The 19,542-nt window shown below is 44.2% G+C and overlaps 1 protein-coding gene across 1 annotated transcript in view; it reads left to right on the top strand.

The window, feature by feature from the left end:
- LOC147424392 (Regulator of chromosome condensation (RCC1) family protein) overlaps positions 1 to 19,542 on the top strand; it is a 96,237-nt gene that overhangs the window by 59,344 nt on the left and 17,351 nt on the right. Inside the window, exons 3-13 of the mRNA XM_086500170.1 lie at positions 8,182 to 8,243; positions 8,332 to 8,399; positions 8,509 to 8,630; positions 8,742 to 8,847; positions 8,974 to 9,025; positions 9,212 to 9,329; positions 9,430 to 9,460; positions 9,552 to 9,575; positions 9,674 to 9,880; positions 10,002 to 10,124; positions 10,346 to 10,399. Coding sequence (XP_086356296.1) covers positions 8,182 to 8,243; positions 8,332 to 8,399; positions 8,509 to 8,630; positions 8,742 to 8,847; positions 8,974 to 9,025; positions 9,212 to 9,329; positions 9,430 to 9,460; positions 9,552 to 9,575; positions 9,674 to 9,880; positions 10,002 to 10,124; positions 10,346 to 10,399 — 967 coding nt within the window. The remainder of the gene's footprint in view (positions 1 to 8,181; positions 8,244 to 8,331; positions 8,400 to 8,508; positions 8,631 to 8,741; positions 8,848 to 8,973; positions 9,026 to 9,211; positions 9,330 to 9,429; positions 9,461 to 9,551; positions 9,576 to 9,673; positions 9,881 to 10,001; positions 10,125 to 10,345; positions 10,400 to 19,542) is intronic.

Here is a 19,542-nt window from a genome sequence, read left to right as displayed (position 1 = left end):
CCACCAGCCAATGTAAAGACATACCTTGACGTAGACCTTCGGTTGTCTAAGTCACCTGCATAATCTGAGTCTGTAAAACCCTTCACACTTAGCTCCTGACTCCCATAGCATATACGCATACTCTTTGTAGCTTTCAGGTATCTCAATATTCCTTTCACTGCCTCCCAATGTTTCTTGCCTAGGTTTGACATGTATCGACTTACTACTCCCACTGCAAATGCAATGTCTGGGCGAGTAGCAATCATTGCATACATCAAACTACCCACTGCAGACGCATATGGAATCTTATCCATTTCAGCCTGTTCTTCCTCAGACACAGGACAATCTTGTTTGCTAAGTCTCACATATGGTGGCAATGGAACACTCAGTGCCTTTCCCTTCTCCATATTGAAACGTTGCAAAACCTTGTCAATATACTCTGTTTGAGATAACCAAATCAACTTCTTTGATCGGTCTCTCTCAATGCGCATACCAAGTATATGACTTGCCTCACCCATGTCTTTCATGTCAAACGATTTTGCCATCTTTGACTTCAAAGCTGAAATTTCTTCCAAGTGCTTGCCAACAATCAACATGTCATCCACATACAAAATAAGGATCAGCCAACTGCCATCCTTAGCCTTCTTTGTATATAGACAGTGATCGAACTCACTACGTTTGTAGCCTTGAGAAAGCATAAACTTGTGGAATTTATGGTACCATGCCCTCGGTGATTGTTTTAAGCCATAAAGACTCTTTAACAACTGGCATGCCCAATCTTCCTTGCCTTTCTCAACAAATCCTTCTGGCTGTTGCATGTAAATTTCCACATCTAAATCACCATGCAAGAACGCTGTCTTGACATCCATTTGGTGCAACACCAAATCTAATATGGCAACCAATGCAAGAAAGCATCTCAATGTAGTCATCTTGACCACCGGAGAGAAGACTTCATCAAAGTCAATGCCTTGTTCTTGCTTAAAGCCCTTGGCAACAAGCCTTGCTTTGTACTTTGGCTGACTATCATGAGCGGTGATCTTATACCTGTAAACCCATTTACAAGGTAGAGCCTTTTTGCCCCGTGGTAATTTAACTAGCTTCCATGTCTGGTTTTTATGCAGAGCTGTCATCTCTGACTGCATGGCCAATTGCCAATTCCCGGAGTCCTTCATTTGCACTGCTTCCTTGTAATATGAAGACTCATTGCAATCAGTCAACATGACATAGTTCATAGATGGAACAAACCTATCAGGAGGTCGCGTGACACGTCCAGATCTACGCACAATAGGTGGCTTAGGCTCAGCCACAACCTGTGGTTCCACTCTATCCTGTCCTTGCTCTTCTTGAGCCCTGACATTTTGTCTTGCACGTGCAGGTCCATCTTCTTGGAAGACAACTCTTCTAATCTCCTCAACCCGCTCTGGTTTAGAATGATATTTGGATTCATTAAAGTGAATATCATTGCTGCGGACAACCTTTCTAGATTCGGGATCCCAAAGTCTGTACCCCATCTCACCAGAATTACCATAGCCTAGAAAGATGCACTTTCTACTCTTTGGCTCAAGTTTGTTCCTAAATTCCTTTGGAACGTGAGTATATGCCTCACAGCCAAAGACTTTGAGATGCTTGTATGAGGACATTTTGCCTGACCATACCATCTCTGGCACTGAATCCTTCTTCAAAACCTTGCTAGGAGATCTATTTACAAGATGAACAGCTGTTGATAAGGCTTCAGCCCAAAACCCATTTGGCAGCTGTGCATTAGACAACATACTTCTGACCTTCTCTTGTATGGTCCTATTCATCCTCTCAGCAACACCATTTTGAGGAGGATTGTAAGGAGCAGTAAGTTCACGTTTTATACCTTTTGACTCACAAAAGTCTTGAAAGGCCTTTGAAACATACTCTCCACCATTGTCAGTGCGTAAGCATTTAAGCTTCTTGCCACTCTGATTCTCCACAAGTGTCACAAACGTTTTGAAAACATTAAACGCTTCATCCTCTTGCTTGAGAAAGTAAACCCATACTTTCCTCGAGTAATCATCTATAAATGTCATAAAGTAAGAAGCTCCTCCTAGAGATAGGTTAGGCATAGGTCCACACAAATCACTATGAACAAGTGCCAACTGTGCATCTCTTCTATTGCTTCTATGCTTATGTGGCTGCTGTGTTTGCTTACCATACATACAATGTTCACAGAATTCAAAATCATTAAATGAAAAGCCAGGCAAATAACCAAAACGAGACAAGATTTCCATTCCCTTCTTGGACATATGTCCTAACGGGCTATGCCACAAAGAAACGTTCAGCTGCTCGGTTACATTGATTACATTTTTAGAGACATTTGATACATAAATCATGTAAAGTCCTCAAGACTTTACTCCATGTGCTACTGTCATAGAACCCTTGGATATCTTCTACATGTTCTGTCCAAAAGTGGTGACGTAGCCAGCATCATCAAGTAAACCTGTGCTGATCAAGCTCTTTGTAATTGCGGGAACATGTCTCACATTCTTCAGCGTGAAAGAAGAGCCATTCTGAAACTTCAATTGAACATCTCCAACACCTAAGATCTCACATGTCTGCCCATTGCCTAGCCGAACATAATCTTTAGTGGTGACATAAGAGGTAAACCACTCCTTGTTTGGAGACACATGAAGTGATGCCCCTGAGTCTATAATCCAGTCACTCAGTGCATTTCCATCAGATGCTGTAAGAAGAGCTGAGTCCATTGTATTCTTCAAGAAGTAGATGTCTCCTGACACTAGACTGTCATCCTCTGCAACAGTGTTTGTCACATTTATTTCTTGAATCTTCACTGAGGACTTGTTCTTCTCACCATGGTCTTCAGCTTTCTCTTTGCCTTTTTCTGCTTTCCATTCTCTGCAGTCTCTTTTCATGTGACCCTTCTTGCCACAATGGTAGCATTCTATGTCACTCTTGCCTTTAGCACTGCGGGACTTGCTATGAGACTGATTCCTCTTTCCACCTTTGTACTTTTCTTTGGTCCTTCCCTTGACAACTAAGGCTGTTCCTTTGCCTTTGTCCATTGTCTTTCTATTGGTTTCTTCAGTAAGCAGACTCCCTTCTACACCTGCTATGTTCAAACCATCTGGAGGTGCAAAATTACTCAAAGCTGTGCGAAAAGTGTCCCAACTTTCCGGCAATGTGATCAACAGGAACATAGCTCTAACAGGTTCATCAAACTTGACACCTTGAGCTGACAACTGACTGTAGATTGTGTTGAATTCATTCAGATGATTGGACATAGGTGTCCCTTCTTTCATCTTCAAGTCAACAAGCTTTTTAAGCCAGTATACCTGTGAAGCTGCACTCTGCTTCTCATAAAGATCACTCAGCTTTAACCATGCTTGATAAGACGACATCTCGTGTGCTACATTGAAGTAAACGCTTTCTGCCAAAGTCAGCATAATGGTAGAAAGTGCCAATTCATCCATTTCGCTCCATTCATCTTCGTCCATATCTTTTGGTTTTATCCCCTTGAGCTTTATAGGTTTTATCTGCTTCTTTTGTACCAACACGTGCCAAATCTGCTTCTTCCAAAATGGGAAATTGGTTTATCCAGCTTCTTGATATTGTAAAGAGCAGTGTCCTGTGATCCAGCCATACCTACGCTTCATAGTAGTTTACTTTTCTGGGAAAAATTCGGTAGAGTTTTCCCTGTAAACTGACCTATGAACCAATATCAACCTGTCAAATGAACCAAGAAAGCTTCAGATTCTGCAGAAATTTTGGCAGAGTCTCCTTTGTAAAATGGCTCTGGTGTACTAAAAACAGATCAAAAAACAGCTTAAAAAACACTGTCTTTCTGACACTGTAAGCTGCGGGTAAACCGATCCTGCACCTGTACTGTCTCTCACTGTCCTGTCACTGTCCTATAAGCATAGACTGCGACAATGCCTCAACGGCAGTAAAGCAAAGATGCAATCCCAACTGTCTAACTCACAGTCAATACATCCTAGCTGCCTATCTAAGGGTGCTCGAGGGATCGCTCCAAGACCTGTATCACCGAAAGGATCTCAACATTCGAGAATCCCCCAGCTCAATAAAACCTCACTCGACCCTGAACAAAGGCTACAGTAAATCTGACAGTACATAGACTTCCCACAAAGTCATACATCCACAAATTTCTCACTGTATGCTGTAACCGCTGCGGCGGTTGTTTGCTGCGTGACTCACAGCCAGCAAACCCTCAACAGACATACATCATCTCTGACAATACATCCCATGTGGAAGTACCTGCAATGTCAGGATGAAATCTGGAATATCAAGCAGCAAACACAAGCTACCTGATGAACTAGTGGATGTCGCCTACAGTCTGTGTGTAGATGCGCCCGTGTCGTATGTGACACGCCTCCAAGAACTGTGAGCCGTCCTTTGATGTGTAGACAATCACAAATCAGCACTCTGGGAGTGTCGATATCCTCAGCACCTGCAGTCGTAGGCCGAAAACCCCAAATTTGCAGAGTCGGATCTGTACCCGTCGAGACCACGTAGTCGAAAATGGCTTGCGCAGACCTTTGTCGAAGACGAACGGTGGCCGAGATGACCTCAGAATGAAATTCTGACAACACCAAGCCCTTCGGCCTTCCCACGAGATTTGGGGCCGTGTCTTCGCCTGTCGAATTTCACTCCAATTTGAGTTGGTGACTCTAGCCTCCTGCAGTGCTGTCCCGAGCCTCGATCTGAGCTCTGATACCAGTTGAATGAGTACGAGCAGAAGTGCGACGCGAGAGAGAGTGCGAGAAGAAGAGCACGACGATATGGTGAACTCGCTCTACTGTAATGTGTAGAGCATAGTGATTTCTTATTAGGTTTTTACAAAAGAATATGTGTACATACTTGGCGGCCCGCCCACTTACCTGGGCGACCACATTGGGCTTTATACCCCAACAATGCGCTTCCGTTTGTGACACAATTTGTTATGACGTCGGCTTCAAGTTCATTTGACAGCCAAGCAGATGCAAACATTTGGTTGAAGTAAACCCAAGTGGCGGGTGCCTTTCCTTGCATTAACAATGTCGTCCACCATGTAAGCGCATTCTCCTTTAAGAAAGTGGCAGCTTTCTTGACCTTCGAGGCCTCTGTAAAATTCCCTCCCGCATAAGCTGTATCAAACTGCTGGAGGAAGGTAAGAGCCTTTGCTTTATCTTCAAAGCCACTGAAAGTATTGAACTTTACAGCTGCACCACCTTCTTTGTAAGCCTTCGGCTTCTCTAGTGTCCCCAAGTTGTCATAAGAGATGGTCTGCAACATGGGCACTGTAGTAGGCATGATCGGCACATCTTGGCCAGTCACATTTTGTGTCAGAGGTGCAATATCTGGGTGCTGTCGAGAAAAACCAGCCATGCCAAAATGACCCTGTGGCACCTTAAACTAGCCTTGGTTGCAGTGAAAACCTTGCTGCATGCCGATACTACCATACATGGGGTTTGGCATGATGCCTTGCATACCCCCGAACACTGTTCCTGGCATGTACGGCTGATTTCCAGGCGCATAACCAGTCATACTTTAAAACACTGATCCACCCTCGAAATACCCAGGATGTACCATGGGTGGTGGATAAACATTGCATAGCCTGGTATCCAGTTCCTTGTCCATTCAAGACAGCATGCTGGCTCTTATAGGTGGCGGACTGAACTGGCATAACCTATGGAATAGGCGTTCTAGCCACTTGTTCAAGCACAGGAGGAACCTATTTTGGAGCCCCTGACTCCGCAACATGCGAGTGTTCCCTATCCTCCCGAGTCGCATGAAGTACTTGGGCTTGAGCATCAACAAGCTCCTACGCGGCGTAGGTTGCCTATTTTGCTGTTGCATTGGTGGCGCTTGCAAGAACTCCATAAACCTTGGATTCTGCACTAGCTGCGAAAAGACATTCACCGCGGCAACTAACTGAGTCTTGAACGCATCATCCTCAAGTTGCCCAGTCATAAAGCCGTGTACTACTGGAGGGACATTCACGTTGACAGGAGGTACTGACTGACGTGGCCGTGAGCTCTCGCCAATCTCGAAAAGCATAGGGATCTCTTGCATGTCCATTGAAGAGGAACCCTCTTCCATAACGCCCTTCTCCTTGTCTGCCATAGTGTAATCCCGCGTTCCTCTAGTCTGTGTCTATACCCAAAACAACCGAGGCTCACTCTTTAAGGAAAAAGTGATTGATATCCCGGCCATGGAACCATGAAACTGGCCCGTAGGGCGGTAGGCGTTGGCTTTCACCCGAAATTCTTTACTCTAGACACAAAGCACTTTGCAAAGGTAACGTGTAACGGGGATTAACACTTAAGTACACACACCGCTTGGGAGCTAGAATGCTTTGAGCAGACGCCGACAACCTGTAGGCCCCAAAATTGGCGCCCCTTTCGGTATTTCTTTATTCTTTAACAGAGGGAATAAACCTGTGATCTCCTACAAGCTGCCCCGCACAATCTAGGCTAAGAAACACTTGTTCTGGGCCGATTTTGGTAGCATAACTGTACTAGGACGCTTCACAGTCAGTATCCCCACGCAATAGGTGACTTTCCCGACGCATACAGACACTTTGCAAAACCTGGCGAGAATCTGCAGCACTCTGAATTCTCTATTTTCTGCCTCGAAAATGCGCCAAATCACCTGTACAACGGTCCCCTCGCGTCCCCGAACCTCCTGGGGGTATTAGGGTCCGTTTAGGTCCGAAACCCTAAACCTGCAAAAATACACAGCAGGCTGTAATTCCCTGTTTTGGGCTCCGTTTCGCGTGCCGGTCGCATCTGTAGCAAGACCTCGATCTCCCGCACCTGTAGGGCTACTTGCCCTTTGAATCGGACAAGATTTCTGGCGTGAAACCTCTCTGAATTCACCTGTACCTACGGGGGATTAGCCGTTAGCTAATCCAGTACCTGTGCAAGAGGCTCTTGCCTCGGCAATCGCGCATGAACCCACATAACTGTACATTGGTCAAATGAAAAGCCCACTAGTGGGGCATACCATACTGCTTGTAGGGGGGAGAGAGAGCAGTGCGTAGCGTGCAGGGAATCACTCTTGGCACCGCACTATACATAAGAGGGAAAGGAAGCACTCCATAGCTCTTAACCTGTGTGACAGAATGCAAAAGAGGCCTCCTCCCACTTAAAAATCAGTGCCTCATTTTTTTGCATGAGGCAAGTGCATGAAAAAGTGCCACTTGGCACATTTACAAGCATTTTCCCGTTTCGGATTCGCTGCTTAAAAATATCCTAATTGATCGCCCAATTGACTTCGCGGCAAAGTTGTAAAATGTTCTCCTAGTCATACCGGAGGTATTGACGCGAACACATTTCTCGGCCCAAAATAGCAGTTCCCTAAATTTTAGGAGATGCTCACTGGTCGTCTCACCATCTATCCTCATTGGGACCGCATCCAAAAATGCAATGTGGCCCAGCTGTCGGATACTTTTCTGTTGGTAGTCAGACCTTGACTCTAGGCCTTTATTGAGTTCACTTCCTAGTATACTTACTAAGTGCGACGGGGGGACCTATATGATCTTTCTATGAGCCTAGACATCCTCTTACCATACGAATTCCAGTGCTGACCACTACCCATCTGCGGGTGAAACTACCGTTTACATTGGCCATGCAATGTCCGACCGTTTGCTACTTCAAGAAGAGGGTCTCAAAAATAAAACAAAACGCCTTGGAAAGAAACCAACAACTAAAGTTAGCAGTTGCCACGTCCTCGTGACATAGTTAACAGTTGCCACGTCCCCGTGACATTTTCTGCTTTTATTAAAGTCCAAGGATGTGTATCTAATTCTGTCCTAATATGCCTTGTCTAGAAACATTTTGCATTGTTTGTCTTGCTAAATCATTCGTTGCGTTCTTTATGCCGTTACTTTAATTTATGCATATGAATGCAGATTTTTTCCAGGATGCCTAATAAGAATGTTCTCTAGCTGTGTATGGTTACATTTTCCAGGATGTCAAAGAAGATATCTCCTTGCTTTAGATGGCTATATATTAAAATGTCTTAGCTGTGATATGTTTAGTTTAGCGTCCCCCTCCCAAATGCATGAGTCACATCCATATGATGTGGGTGCTTTTTTGATCCCAACTTGTGAAGGCGATTATGACCTTGTGGGCCCTAGAAATCGTTTGTTTTCCTTCTATTTTTTATTGGCCTAGCTAGTGTGCTTGCAACTCAGGATGGTGGATGTCTGTGCAGCTTCATGCCATTGTGTTGCAGTGGATGCTAGTGGACGATGTTTCACATGGGGTAGGAATGAGGTAAGCAGATGTGAAACATCCCCTCGAAAGGTTGTTATCTTTTCATTGCAATTATTTGAGATCCTAAGTATGGCCTTGAAACAAGCAGAGAGGGCAATTGGGTGTAGGCGATCAGGTCACCCGAGACTTACCAACAGTGGTATCATCTTTGACCAAGTAAGTTTTACAGTTCAGAAATTGTGAAAACTAGTTGATCTGACAATTTAAGGTTTTAAAATGTTGTTTTTATAGGCTTCTGTGAATTTCTGCGTGGTGTTGTATGCAGGTACAAAGTAATTAAAGCCGGTGCTGGAAAGCAGTTTTCTGTGGTTTTAACAGATGAGGGTGACTCATTGGCTTTTGGGTGCAATAAACATGGGCAGCTTGGGTCTGGCTCTATCAAGAATGGTATTTTGAAAGCAAAATACTACCTTTCCATATTTTTTCTTTATTCTGTTCAAGAGAGCAAGCTTAAGAATAACTCTTAATGCATGATAATTGTTTGCTGAAATCTCACAGAATTAGAGAGTGCACCTGTCAAGTCTTTGGTTTCAAAAGCGACACATGTAGCTTGTGGCTCAGAATTTACAGTCTGGCTCTCATCCATACCTGGGGCAACTATCTTGTATGATGCATTATCATGGTTACATGGTGCCACAGTCTCAGGAGTATTTATTATTTCTACTGATGCTGTGCCATATTTTGTTCTCCTTGTGCCTCGGGAGGATTGATTATGTTTTTATCAATGCAGAACTGCAGGTTTACCCCAGTATGGTCAACTTGGGCACGGGACTGATCACCAGGTGAGTCAGATAATTGCAAAACCAACTTGTAGGAGTAAGACTGCAACAACCTTGACTAAATCTTGCTGGCAACATAATACCTTGAATTTTTGCATTGTGCTGAGACTGAAGATGCAAAATTCAATGAGGAGCAATAGTTCATATGAGAACTTGTCTTTCGGTCTCAAAGAGTTTTTAATCTGACAGTACAATGCCAAAGAGAGCTCGGTAAAGATTATGTTTGAAGCTCAGCCCAGGCCAAAAGCAATAGCATCGTTGACGGAGAAAACTGTGGTGAAAATTGCTTGTGGAAATAATCACACTGGTTGGTGCTATGGCTTCTTTTGGTGTTAAAAGTTTTGCATTCACTGTCAGAACTAAGAGCTTAAAGTTATAAGTGTGGGTGTGGTGTTTTACTTGTACAGTTGCTGTGGACTCAATTGGCAATGTTTACACGTATGTGTCTCTATGCTTTAACGCGTTATGTGTAAATTACGAGGTTATCTCGTAGCTTTTACATTGATGATGCTCTGGTGGTGGGTTGCAGGTGGGGGTATGGGGGCTATGGAAGGTATACAAGCATCCTTTGTGGAGTAGGTGTCTACTTTTAGCAGAGTTTTTGTGAGTGGATTGTCACAGAGAAATTGAGTTTTGTTCGATGCTGTCTAGATTGGGGCACAGGGAACAGAAGGACGAGTTTGCTCCCAGGGTTGTAGATCAGTTTCAGCGCCACAATCTACTACCTCCAACAGCAGTTGTAGCAGCTGGCTCTGCATTTTCTGCCTGCACTGCTGCAGGTGGGCAATTGTACATGTGGGGAAGGGTGAAGACAACCGGTGACAACTGGATGTATCCCAAACCAGTTTATGATATGGGGTACTTATCTGCTGGATAACTAAGATTTTACCTTTGTGACAAGATTTTGCAGTTCCATGCGAGCCATTAATTTCTTTATATATCTTTCTGGGTATTGACTGAGGCTGACACTGAAATGCAGTGGGTGGGCCATTCATTGCATCGATTGTGGTGACAAGAGTACATTTGTAGGTGCAGAGAAGTCTTGCATAAGCTGGGGAACGGCCTTGTATGGCGAACTAGGCTATGGCCCCACAGGACCAAAGTAAGTTTTCTGATATCAAAAGAGTTCCTTACTCCATCAGATATTATGGATTTTCAAGTAGGATCCTTGGTGCAGTGTATTGATTAGAGCTCTCAATCGATAATTGTTTGTCAAATATTGTGCAGTAGTTCTGTGATTGACTTATATTTCACATTATGGTTCGATGAAGTCATTTTTTTTTTCAATCGAATGTGCATTAAATACAAAATCTTGTTTACCAGGTCATCAGCAAGTCCTAAGAAAGTAGACATCTTGGAGGGCATGGATGTCCTGAGGTATGTGCATCCTACTTGAAATCAACACACCCTATACACTGATTAGGAATTGTATTGGTGCATTTTTGGATTCATGTTCATGGCCTTCTTTGTTGTGTCGGTTTTGCTGACCTGGGACATAACAAAAAATATGTCAGAAGTTTTCTCAGGAGGGCTTATTTTGTTTTCTTTTGGTTAACAAGCCTCCAGGATTGTTGCTTCGGCTTGAATAGTTGTAAATTTCACGGTTCTTGTAGAGAGTAGATCTTGTATGTACTTGTGTCAAAGGCTCTCCTTCAAGATGCCTTTTGCTGATTTTTGAAGTTTGTCAGTAGTGCACAGGAATTTGGGTGTTTGCCATTTCTACACAGATTAGAAGAGCTCAGGGGCTGTACTGACGTTTCAATTACAAGTTATTCATTGCCTTCATTTTTACCACTGCGCTGAGTTTGTTTTGTGTGAGTTGTTATGGGAGATGGCCTGTTTGGCTGACCTGCCAATGACCAGCCTGTATTTATCACATTCTCCAGTTGGCATTTGTTGATTCTCCCTCAAAGCTAGCTGAAGCGTTTACAGAGCTTCCTACCTCTCTATGCCCCTGTTCTTATGTGTGTATTGAGCGTTTATTTATCGATCTGGTATTGATCTTTTTGCTGCTTTGGGTTCGGTTTCTCTTTCTCTCACCTTTCTTTGCTGCACTGGCTTCCTTTCTTAATCATAATGTGTTTTAACCTAGCCCGCATGCCACTAGGCCCTGACCTGGCCTTGCCAGGTTTGACTCCTATTTGCCCCACTGGTGCCATGCTTTTCATCTGCTATGGCGATGGATCGAGCTCTTGATTTCCTGGTTCTGTGTGCTCCGTGTTGCAACTGAGCTAACCCTGGATCAGATGCGATTTTTGAACATGGTGGAGTCTGATACTATGCTGCAGAGACCATGTGGCAATTTTATTGGATGCCCCAGGTGCGGGAGCTCACATAGGCACCTCCCTTAACAGTGTTCTTTTCCATGCACCTGTGCTTTACATTCTTGACGCTTGGTTCTTGCCGTAGCGTCAGTACCAGAGTTACTTTCTTCAGCTCTCCATAGATGGCTTGATCATCCGACGCATGGGTACTAAGCACAAAGATGTTGTACATATATTGGTCAGATCTGTGCCTTATTGCATCGCTTAAGGATAGAGAGGCAGATGAGTGAGAAAGAGGTCCAAACATGTCAGCTTTGTAAGAGGGAGCCAATAACAGAGGAGCATTAGCATGGTCTACGAGAGACCGTCTACCATGCTCGAGTCATTCATCTGATTACCCATTCAAAATAATGTCATCTCTGTTGGTCCACAAAATTGGACTGAGAATCCAATGCACACATCTGAGAGTTATATTCACGTACACATTCTAGCTATATAGAGAAATAACCAATATACAGAGATAATGGACGGGGCTGTTAACAGGGATTCTCTCTTCAAGAAGATTCCACTCAACCTTGGAACAAAGCAGAGAAAGAATTCAAAGCAGATATGCGTTTGGAGCTTAATTTGAAACTGGAAAGGGTTGACGAATAACGTTTTTCCAGTTAAAAATGCAATTTATCTTGCTGTTTATTTAAATTTCCTCTTTTGGGATACAGTAGAGGCTTCACATGTCAAGCTCTGCTCAGATTGTCTCCCTAATTGAAGGCAGGAAGCGCTCAAAAATTCAAATGGTGTTTGGGTGAAGGCCTCGGGTTGTCTCACGAACCTAGAGTAGTGGCTGTCTAGCGAGCATAAGCAAGAGCCTTTTCTATTCAAATATCCTTGCCATCGAGCAAGCAGATTTAGGAAGGAAGGGTTGGGATTGTGCTCCATTTGGCGTCAAGTCTCCCTTTGCTGTCTCAATTATGTATTTGTTAACGCACTCCGTTGTGACAGTAGTCGAACGTTTCAAGCATGTTACACAAAGTATCCCTTACTGAGAAGGAGGTGAAAGAATAGATTGTGAATCTCTAAAATAGTTTTTAGTTGGTGAAGAGTGTTTTTGATGAAGCAGGGACTTGGGATGATCTCCGGAATGAAGTGATAGCATATGCAAAGGATTCTGGAATTACTGTGAGTGTAGGTATTATCTTGAGCAAAAAAATTTGGTTACGAAAGGTTAGATGAGAAATTGTCACAAACTGATGAGGTGGCAGTCCCAACTGATGATGTGGACAACTGCACGGACGCCCAGAAAACACGCTGACATGCTGACGTGGCAGGCCGTACGGATTTCCACAAATTGCGCTAACAGGTGCTGATGTGGCATAGCGTACGGATTTCCGTGTTTTTTGTTGGCAGCTTTTGGGCCAGTAGCTTTTGAGTTTGAAGCTTTTGATGTATTGCTTTTGAGAGGCCATGGGCCTTTAAGTATGAACCTAGGGCCGCTCTTCCACTCAGTTTGCTGACGAGCAGCCGAGCAGAGAGGACCCTCGGACTTTGTAAATTTGCAAAAGCATTAATATAAGATAAATACCGAAAGGGGTGCCAGAATTTGGGGCCAATACCTCTGGGCACGGAACTATGCCGGGCCTTGTCGACTCAAGTGAATTGTGATAAAGTTTGTGAAGTATTTTTAAGTGATTCTCTGGTGTGTTGTGCCAGATTCTTGACTTGGGGTGTCCAAGTAGTGACGAACCTCGCAAGAATCAGACAAACCCACTTGACAATTTTGGATCGGATGAAAGCTCAAAAAATTCTATTGGACGACCAAACAAAGAGTACGAGCCACCACGGCCTACAAAGTATGAATGAATGGAGATGCAGCGTGAAGAGTAGGTCGATGCTTGTGTAAGCAAATGCTCCAATATTCGAAGGATCCCCAATATGCGAAATTTTTGACCTAGCACCCTATTGATGAGATAGGTACGGCCATCGATTCACCCTCATCTCTTGGGGGCCACGAAGCATTCAAAGAGATGCAACCGAGGAGCAGACTACCCTGGTTATTTGGGTAGTCAGTCTTCTTTTGCTAGTGCACGAAAAAAATGAAGCGCATACATTTTGAGGGTGTTTCCAGTTAATCCTCACCTTTTTTTAACAGTCCAGACAGCTCCTCTGATTCAAGTGATGAGGACGGGAAGAGCCGGAAACGAAGAAAGACTCAGAGACATGGAAAGAACAAGAAGAAGGCTAAGAAGAGCAGATCCCATTGAAGATCTTGGAAATCTTTCGACAGTTTCGAGGAGGATTCATGCTCTATTGAGAGTTCAGACTCTGATGACCAGATGTTTTATTCAAAGAGGAAGCATTTTTATCGAGCCAATCGACTTTCTTAAGGATAAGAGCAAGAAGACCAAAGAATTTGAGGAGAGTGGACAAGCACTAAAATTTGAGGTTTTCGGGATGCTCACACGGCCCTTTCTTTTATTCAACAATTTGACACAGCTTTTTTTGGAGGGTGCTACTCAGATCACTCAAAGATAATGAGGGCAACATCTTATTTGAAAGGAAATGCACGGACATGGTTGTCCACTCTTTTGCTATGAAAAGAAGCATTGACAAAGTGGCTAAAATTCAAGCGACTTTTTATTTCCTCTTGGCCTACTCATGAGTAGAAACGTGATGTGATTACAGCTTGGAATCATCTTCGGATGACCGAGGGAGACACTTTGGATCTATTGTAAGGTGCAGCGGAATGAATGTTTGAACCTTGCTCAAGATGAGTGCTTCGAACTGTGCTCAAGGTTCCTTTTGTTTTTTATGGAAGGGAGAGCCTTCCGTTCTTAATGAGAGTGCAATGATTACAAACCAAGTGAATGGACACTGTGCTTGCAAGTGTATTAGACTGATAGATAGAGAGAGAAGAGAATACGACGCCAGAGACGTAAAACCCTCCTCCGAAGGCCCCACTCTCATCGGCGAGAGTGGTCTACTATTGATTGCACAAATTGGTACAAACTGAATGCATGTGACTGATGCAAGTCTAGGCTAGATCGACGACGACGACGACGACGGAGATGGCGAGACCGATCTAAAGGCTGAATTCGGCTACTTTGGTACTGCTGTCCAAAAACGTTGAGGGCTGAAATCTGAGGTCACCTTGCTGCTGTCCCAAAAACGCTTGAGGCTGAAATGGTCTGTTGGTCTTAGGGCTGAATTCCTTGGGTGCTTATCTGCTGTTTTGGGGGCGATCAAGCATGCTGAAATTTACTGTTTTGGGGGTGATCAAGCAAGCTGAAAAACGCTGGATGTTGTGGACTTCCAGGCGATGATGATGATAGGGCTGAAAATGCCAGATGATTGGGATGGCGATGTGGGCTCCAAAATGCTAGGGCTGCAAATTTGTTGGCGATGGTACTTGATGGAAAACGCTAGGGGAGAGAGGGTCTTTGCTTGGAGGAGAAAACCGCCACCAAGGTTCTTGCATGAGAAGTTACTTGTTGAGCATTGGAGCTCCTGCTGCCTCTTCTGCCAAAGCTCTAATACAGAACACTGCCAAAGCTGTGATACCAATGTAAGGTGCAGCGGAATGAATGTTTGAACCTTGCTCAAGATGAGTGCTCCGAACTGTGCTCAAGGTTCCTGTTGTTCTTATGGAAGGGAGAGCCTTCTGTTCTTAATGAGAGAGTGCAATGATTACAAACAAAGTGAATGGACACTGTGCGTGCTAGTGTATTAGATTGAGAGATAGAGAGAGAAGAGAATACGTCACCAGAGACATAAAATCCTCCTTCGAAGGCCCCACATTCGTCGGCGAGAGTGGTCTACTATTGATTGCACAAACTGGTACAAACTGAATGCATGTGATTGATGCAAGTCTAGGCTAGATCGGTGACAATGACGGAGATGGCGAGACCGATCTAAAGGCTGAATTCTGCAACTTTGGTACTGCTGTCCAAAAACGCTGAAGGCTGAAATCTGAGATCACCTTGTTGTTGTCCCAAAAACGCTAGAGGCTAAAATGGTCTGTTGGTCTTAGGGCTGAATTCCTTGGGTGCTTATCTGCTGTTTTGGGGGCGATCAAGCATGTTGAAGGTTGCTGTTTTGGGGGTGATCAAGCATGTTGAAATTTGTTGTTTTGGGGGCGATCAAGTAAGCTGAAAAACACTGGATGTTGTGGACTTCCAAGCGATGATGATAGAACTGAAAACGCCAGATGATTGGGATGGCGATCTGGGCTCCAAAACGCTAGGGTTGCAAATCTGCTGGCGATGATACTTGATGGAAAACGCTAGGGGAGAGAGGGTCTTTGCTTGGAGGAGAAAACCGCCACCAAGGTTCTTGCATGAGAAGTTACTTGTTGAGCCTTGGAGCTCCTGCTGCCTCTTCTGCCAATTAGTGCTAGTCTAGGTTTGCTTATATACAAACTTACTCAATTTGCCCTACCTACTTTCCAACAAAAGTCACTTAAAAATAATAAGTGAAAAATGTCAAAAATAGGGAAAATAGGCTAAATGCATTGGAAAATTCCCTTGAAGGATTCTGATCGGAATACTTATGATCATGTTGTGTGCAACCAAAGGATATGCATCTACATGAAGTGTTTGGACATGCACGGTCTACGAATAGAGTCACAAAAGTGCTAGATCACTTCAAAATCTAGACTGACTGGACTGACGGAACCCTTGTGATTCTTGTGGTTCTTTCCTTGAGTGATACAGAACACTGCCAAAGCTATGATACCAATGTAAGGTGCAACGGAATGAATGTTTGAACCTTGCTCAAGATGAGTGCTCCGAACTGTGCTCAAGGTTCCTGTTGTTCTTATGGAAGGGAGAGCCTTCTGTTCTTAATGAGAGAGTGCAATGATTACAAACAAAGTGAATGGACACTGTGCATGCTAGTGTATTAGACTGAGAGATAGAGAGAGAAGAGAATACGTCACCAGAGACGTAAAATCCTCCTTCGAAGGCCCCACATTCGTCGGCGAGAGTGGTCTACTATTGATTGCACAAACTGGTACAAACTGAATGCATGTGATTGATGCAAGTCTAGGCTAGATCGATGACAATGACGGAGATGGCGAAACCGATCTAAAGGCTGAATTCTGCAACTTTGGTATTGCTGTCCAAAAACGCTGAAGGCTGAAATCTGAGGTCACCTTGTTGTTGTCCCAAAAACGCTAGAGGCTAAAATGGTCTGTTGGTCTTAGGGCTGAATTCCTTGGGTGCTTATCTGCTGTTTTGGGGGCGATCAAGCATGTTGAAATTTGTTGTTTTGGGGGCGATCAAGTAAGCTGAAAAACACTGGATGTTGTGTACTTCCAAGCGATGATGATAGGACTGAAAACGCCAGATATTGGGATGGCGATCTGGGCTCCAAAACGCTAGGGTTGCAAATCTGCTGGCGATGATACTTGATGGAAAACGCTAGGGGAGAGAGGGTCTTTGCTTGGAGGAGAAAACGGCCACCAAGGTTCTTGCATGAGAAGTTGCCTGTTGAGCGTTGGAGCTCGTGCTGTCTCTTTTGCCGATTAGTGCTAGTTGTAACAAACTGCTGACGTGTCAAAGCCTAAAGAATGGAGCCAACTTACAGATGCCGGCCGAGGGGCCTAAACCCTAAGAAGAACAAGTAGAAGAAGAAGTGTCACAGAGTGAGGACGTGGTTGTCCGAGTGCAGAAAACCCTAACCCTAATTTCTGCCAGAAACCCTAATTGTAGAAACCCTAATTCTGAAAACCCTAATTGCAAAAACCCTAATTGCTGAAACCCTAATTCTGGAAACCCTAACCCTAAAACCTGCAAGCCCTAATTTTTGCTAGAAACCCTAATTCTGGAAACCCTAACCCTAAGGCAGTAGACAAATTCCGAAAATTGCGATGACATGATGACGTGGTAGGCTGTACGGATTTCCGCGTTTTGCAATGGCTGATGACGTGGCAGGTTGTACGGATTTCCGTAATTTGCGTTGGCAGCTTTTGGCATTGCTTTTTGGACCAGAAGTTTTTGAAAACTTTTTATGTTTTTTGGACGAGAAGCTTTTGAGTTTGAAAGCTTTGCAGGCCAAAGGCTTTGAAATATGAGGCTAGGGCTCATTCTCTGGCATGCTTCTTGGAGAAGGTGCAGAGTCTGGAGTACCGGCTTGTACTTTGATGATGCAATATAAAGAAATACCGAAAGGGGCGCCAAGGTTTGGGGCCAATACTCTTTGGGGTGGAATTCCGCCACTCCGTGTCGCGTGTCGTCTCTCTCTCTCTTTCAGTTCAGTTGTTATTGAAGTGCTAAAAGTTTGTTCAGTCTGTTCTTTTCTATTGGCACGTGCTTCCCGTCTTGTGACAGTGGTATTAGAGCATCAGGCGTGTGCTTTTTTGAAAGCATACCGGTCCTACAAAAGAGCAAACAGAGCTTTATTCGAGGATATCTTCACTCTTCAACCCGGACTTATTAAAGAGCATAGAGAGCTTTATTCGAGGATATCTTCGCCCTGCAACCCGGACTTATTAAAGAGCAGACAGAGCTTTATTCGAGGATATCTGCGCCCTTCAACCCGGACTTATTAGCCACTCCCACCCTTACTTCATCGCGCATCAGGCGCGCTCCCGTCTTCACCGCAGTGTCTTACAGGGCATAAGCCAATTAAGATCACTTGCAAGAGAAGGATCCAGATTTGTTTCAAGTCACTGTTTTTTTTCTCAGAAGCAGTGTCATGCAGATGTTGATGTCTACAACTACCAAGCAGCATACTCCAAGTACTTGGCAAGCTTTCAAGAAAATATTTGCCCGAAGTTATATGGTTTCTGACATCTTCCTTCGGAGTGCAAGTTCTAGCAGAGTGGGGTATCCTGAAATGCTTGCCATGGAAACCCTAGCAGATTATAAGTTGAAGTTTCTCGACATCTCCCAGTAGATGTCTCTTCACGAGCAGATGAACTTGGAGACCGAGTGCGATTGCTATCTTGGGACTACCATCGCCGCCAAAGAAACACTGTTTGTCCAAGAGCTGATGGACCATGCTGTGCTCGGCTACGACCTTATGGAAGAAACCTAACCCTAATTTTTGGTGCAGGTTTCAGGATGTAAAGTCAGTCGACTCTTTGAGCTCGACTGATGTCGAGATTGCTTTTTAAGTTTGAGTTTTGTTTGAGCTTGTTTGGTGATCCTGTTTGGAATTTGTTTGAAATGGGACGTATCTGTTTTGAACCTGTTTTGGTGCCGATTTGAATTGTTTGACTCTGGTTTGATACTGGTTTGAATGATTGGTGATTTTACTCCCGGGTGGAGAAGTGGTAAATACTGTTTTGGTATTGTTTAAACCTCCGTACGACGCAGGCCGATGCCTGGGGAGCGTTTGGTTGTATGCTTGTAAAATAATTGTTGTTGTGACTCCCGGTCCGGACCTGGATGGTTATGTGGGAGGAGTATTAAGAAGTCTTAGCAGTGGTTACTCTCAGCACCTCCAAACGACGCAGGCTGCGGTCTGGGGGGCGTTTGGTTGTAAAAGGCCTCTATATCTCCCGGCCCGGACCTTTCTAGGTTATGCGGGAGGAGTGATGAGGGAGTCGTTGAATATCTCCCGGCCCGGACCTTGTTAGGTTATGCGGGAGGAGTGTTCATCGGCGGCTTTATGTTTCTATGTCTTGTAACATGCATATGTGAGCATTTGTGTTGCATTGTGATGTGCCAACCATTGAATATTCTTAATTGGATGAGATTGCCTGGGTATGTAATTTTAGTGCATCAAGACACCCGTGGAAGATCAGTACGGTCTGGGTGTGATGGCTAATTTTACTACGCCGGAATATCAAGAGTTCCTTTCTGGACGAAAGGAGAAGTTAACTCCTTGATCAAAACAGCCGATAGGAGCAGCTAACTCCTTGATCAAAAGAGCAGAAAGGAGAAGCTAACTCCTTAATAAAAAGAGCAAACTGATTGTCCCTCGGAATGTCCCTCGGAAATTTTTGAGCTAACTTGAGTTGTTTTGCAGATATGTTGTAATCGCGGACGATTACTCTCTTCAAGAAGGGGAGATGTAACAAACTGCTGACGTGTCGAAGCCTAAAGAATGGAGCCAACTTATAGATGTCGGCCGAGGGGCCTAAACCCTAAGAAGAACAAGCAGTAGAAGAAGTGTCACAGAGTGAGGACGTGGTTGTTCGAGTGCAGAAAACCCTAACCCTAATTTCTGCCAGAAACCCTAATTCTGAAAACCCTAATTGCTGAAACCCTAATTGCTGAAACCCTAACCCTAAAACCTACAAACCGTAATTTCTGC

The sequence above is a fragment of the Adiantum capillus-veneris genome, chromosome 25 (genome assembly GCF_014529385.1).
Source record: "Adiantum capillus-veneris isolate H3 chromosome 25, ASM1452938v2, whole genome shotgun sequence".
Lineage (NCBI taxonomy): Eukaryota > Viridiplantae > Streptophyta > Polypodiopsida > Polypodiales > Pteridaceae > Adiantum > Adiantum capillus-veneris.
Note: the sequence above shows the minus strand (reverse complement) of the source record. Positions and strands in the feature narration are given on the sequence as shown.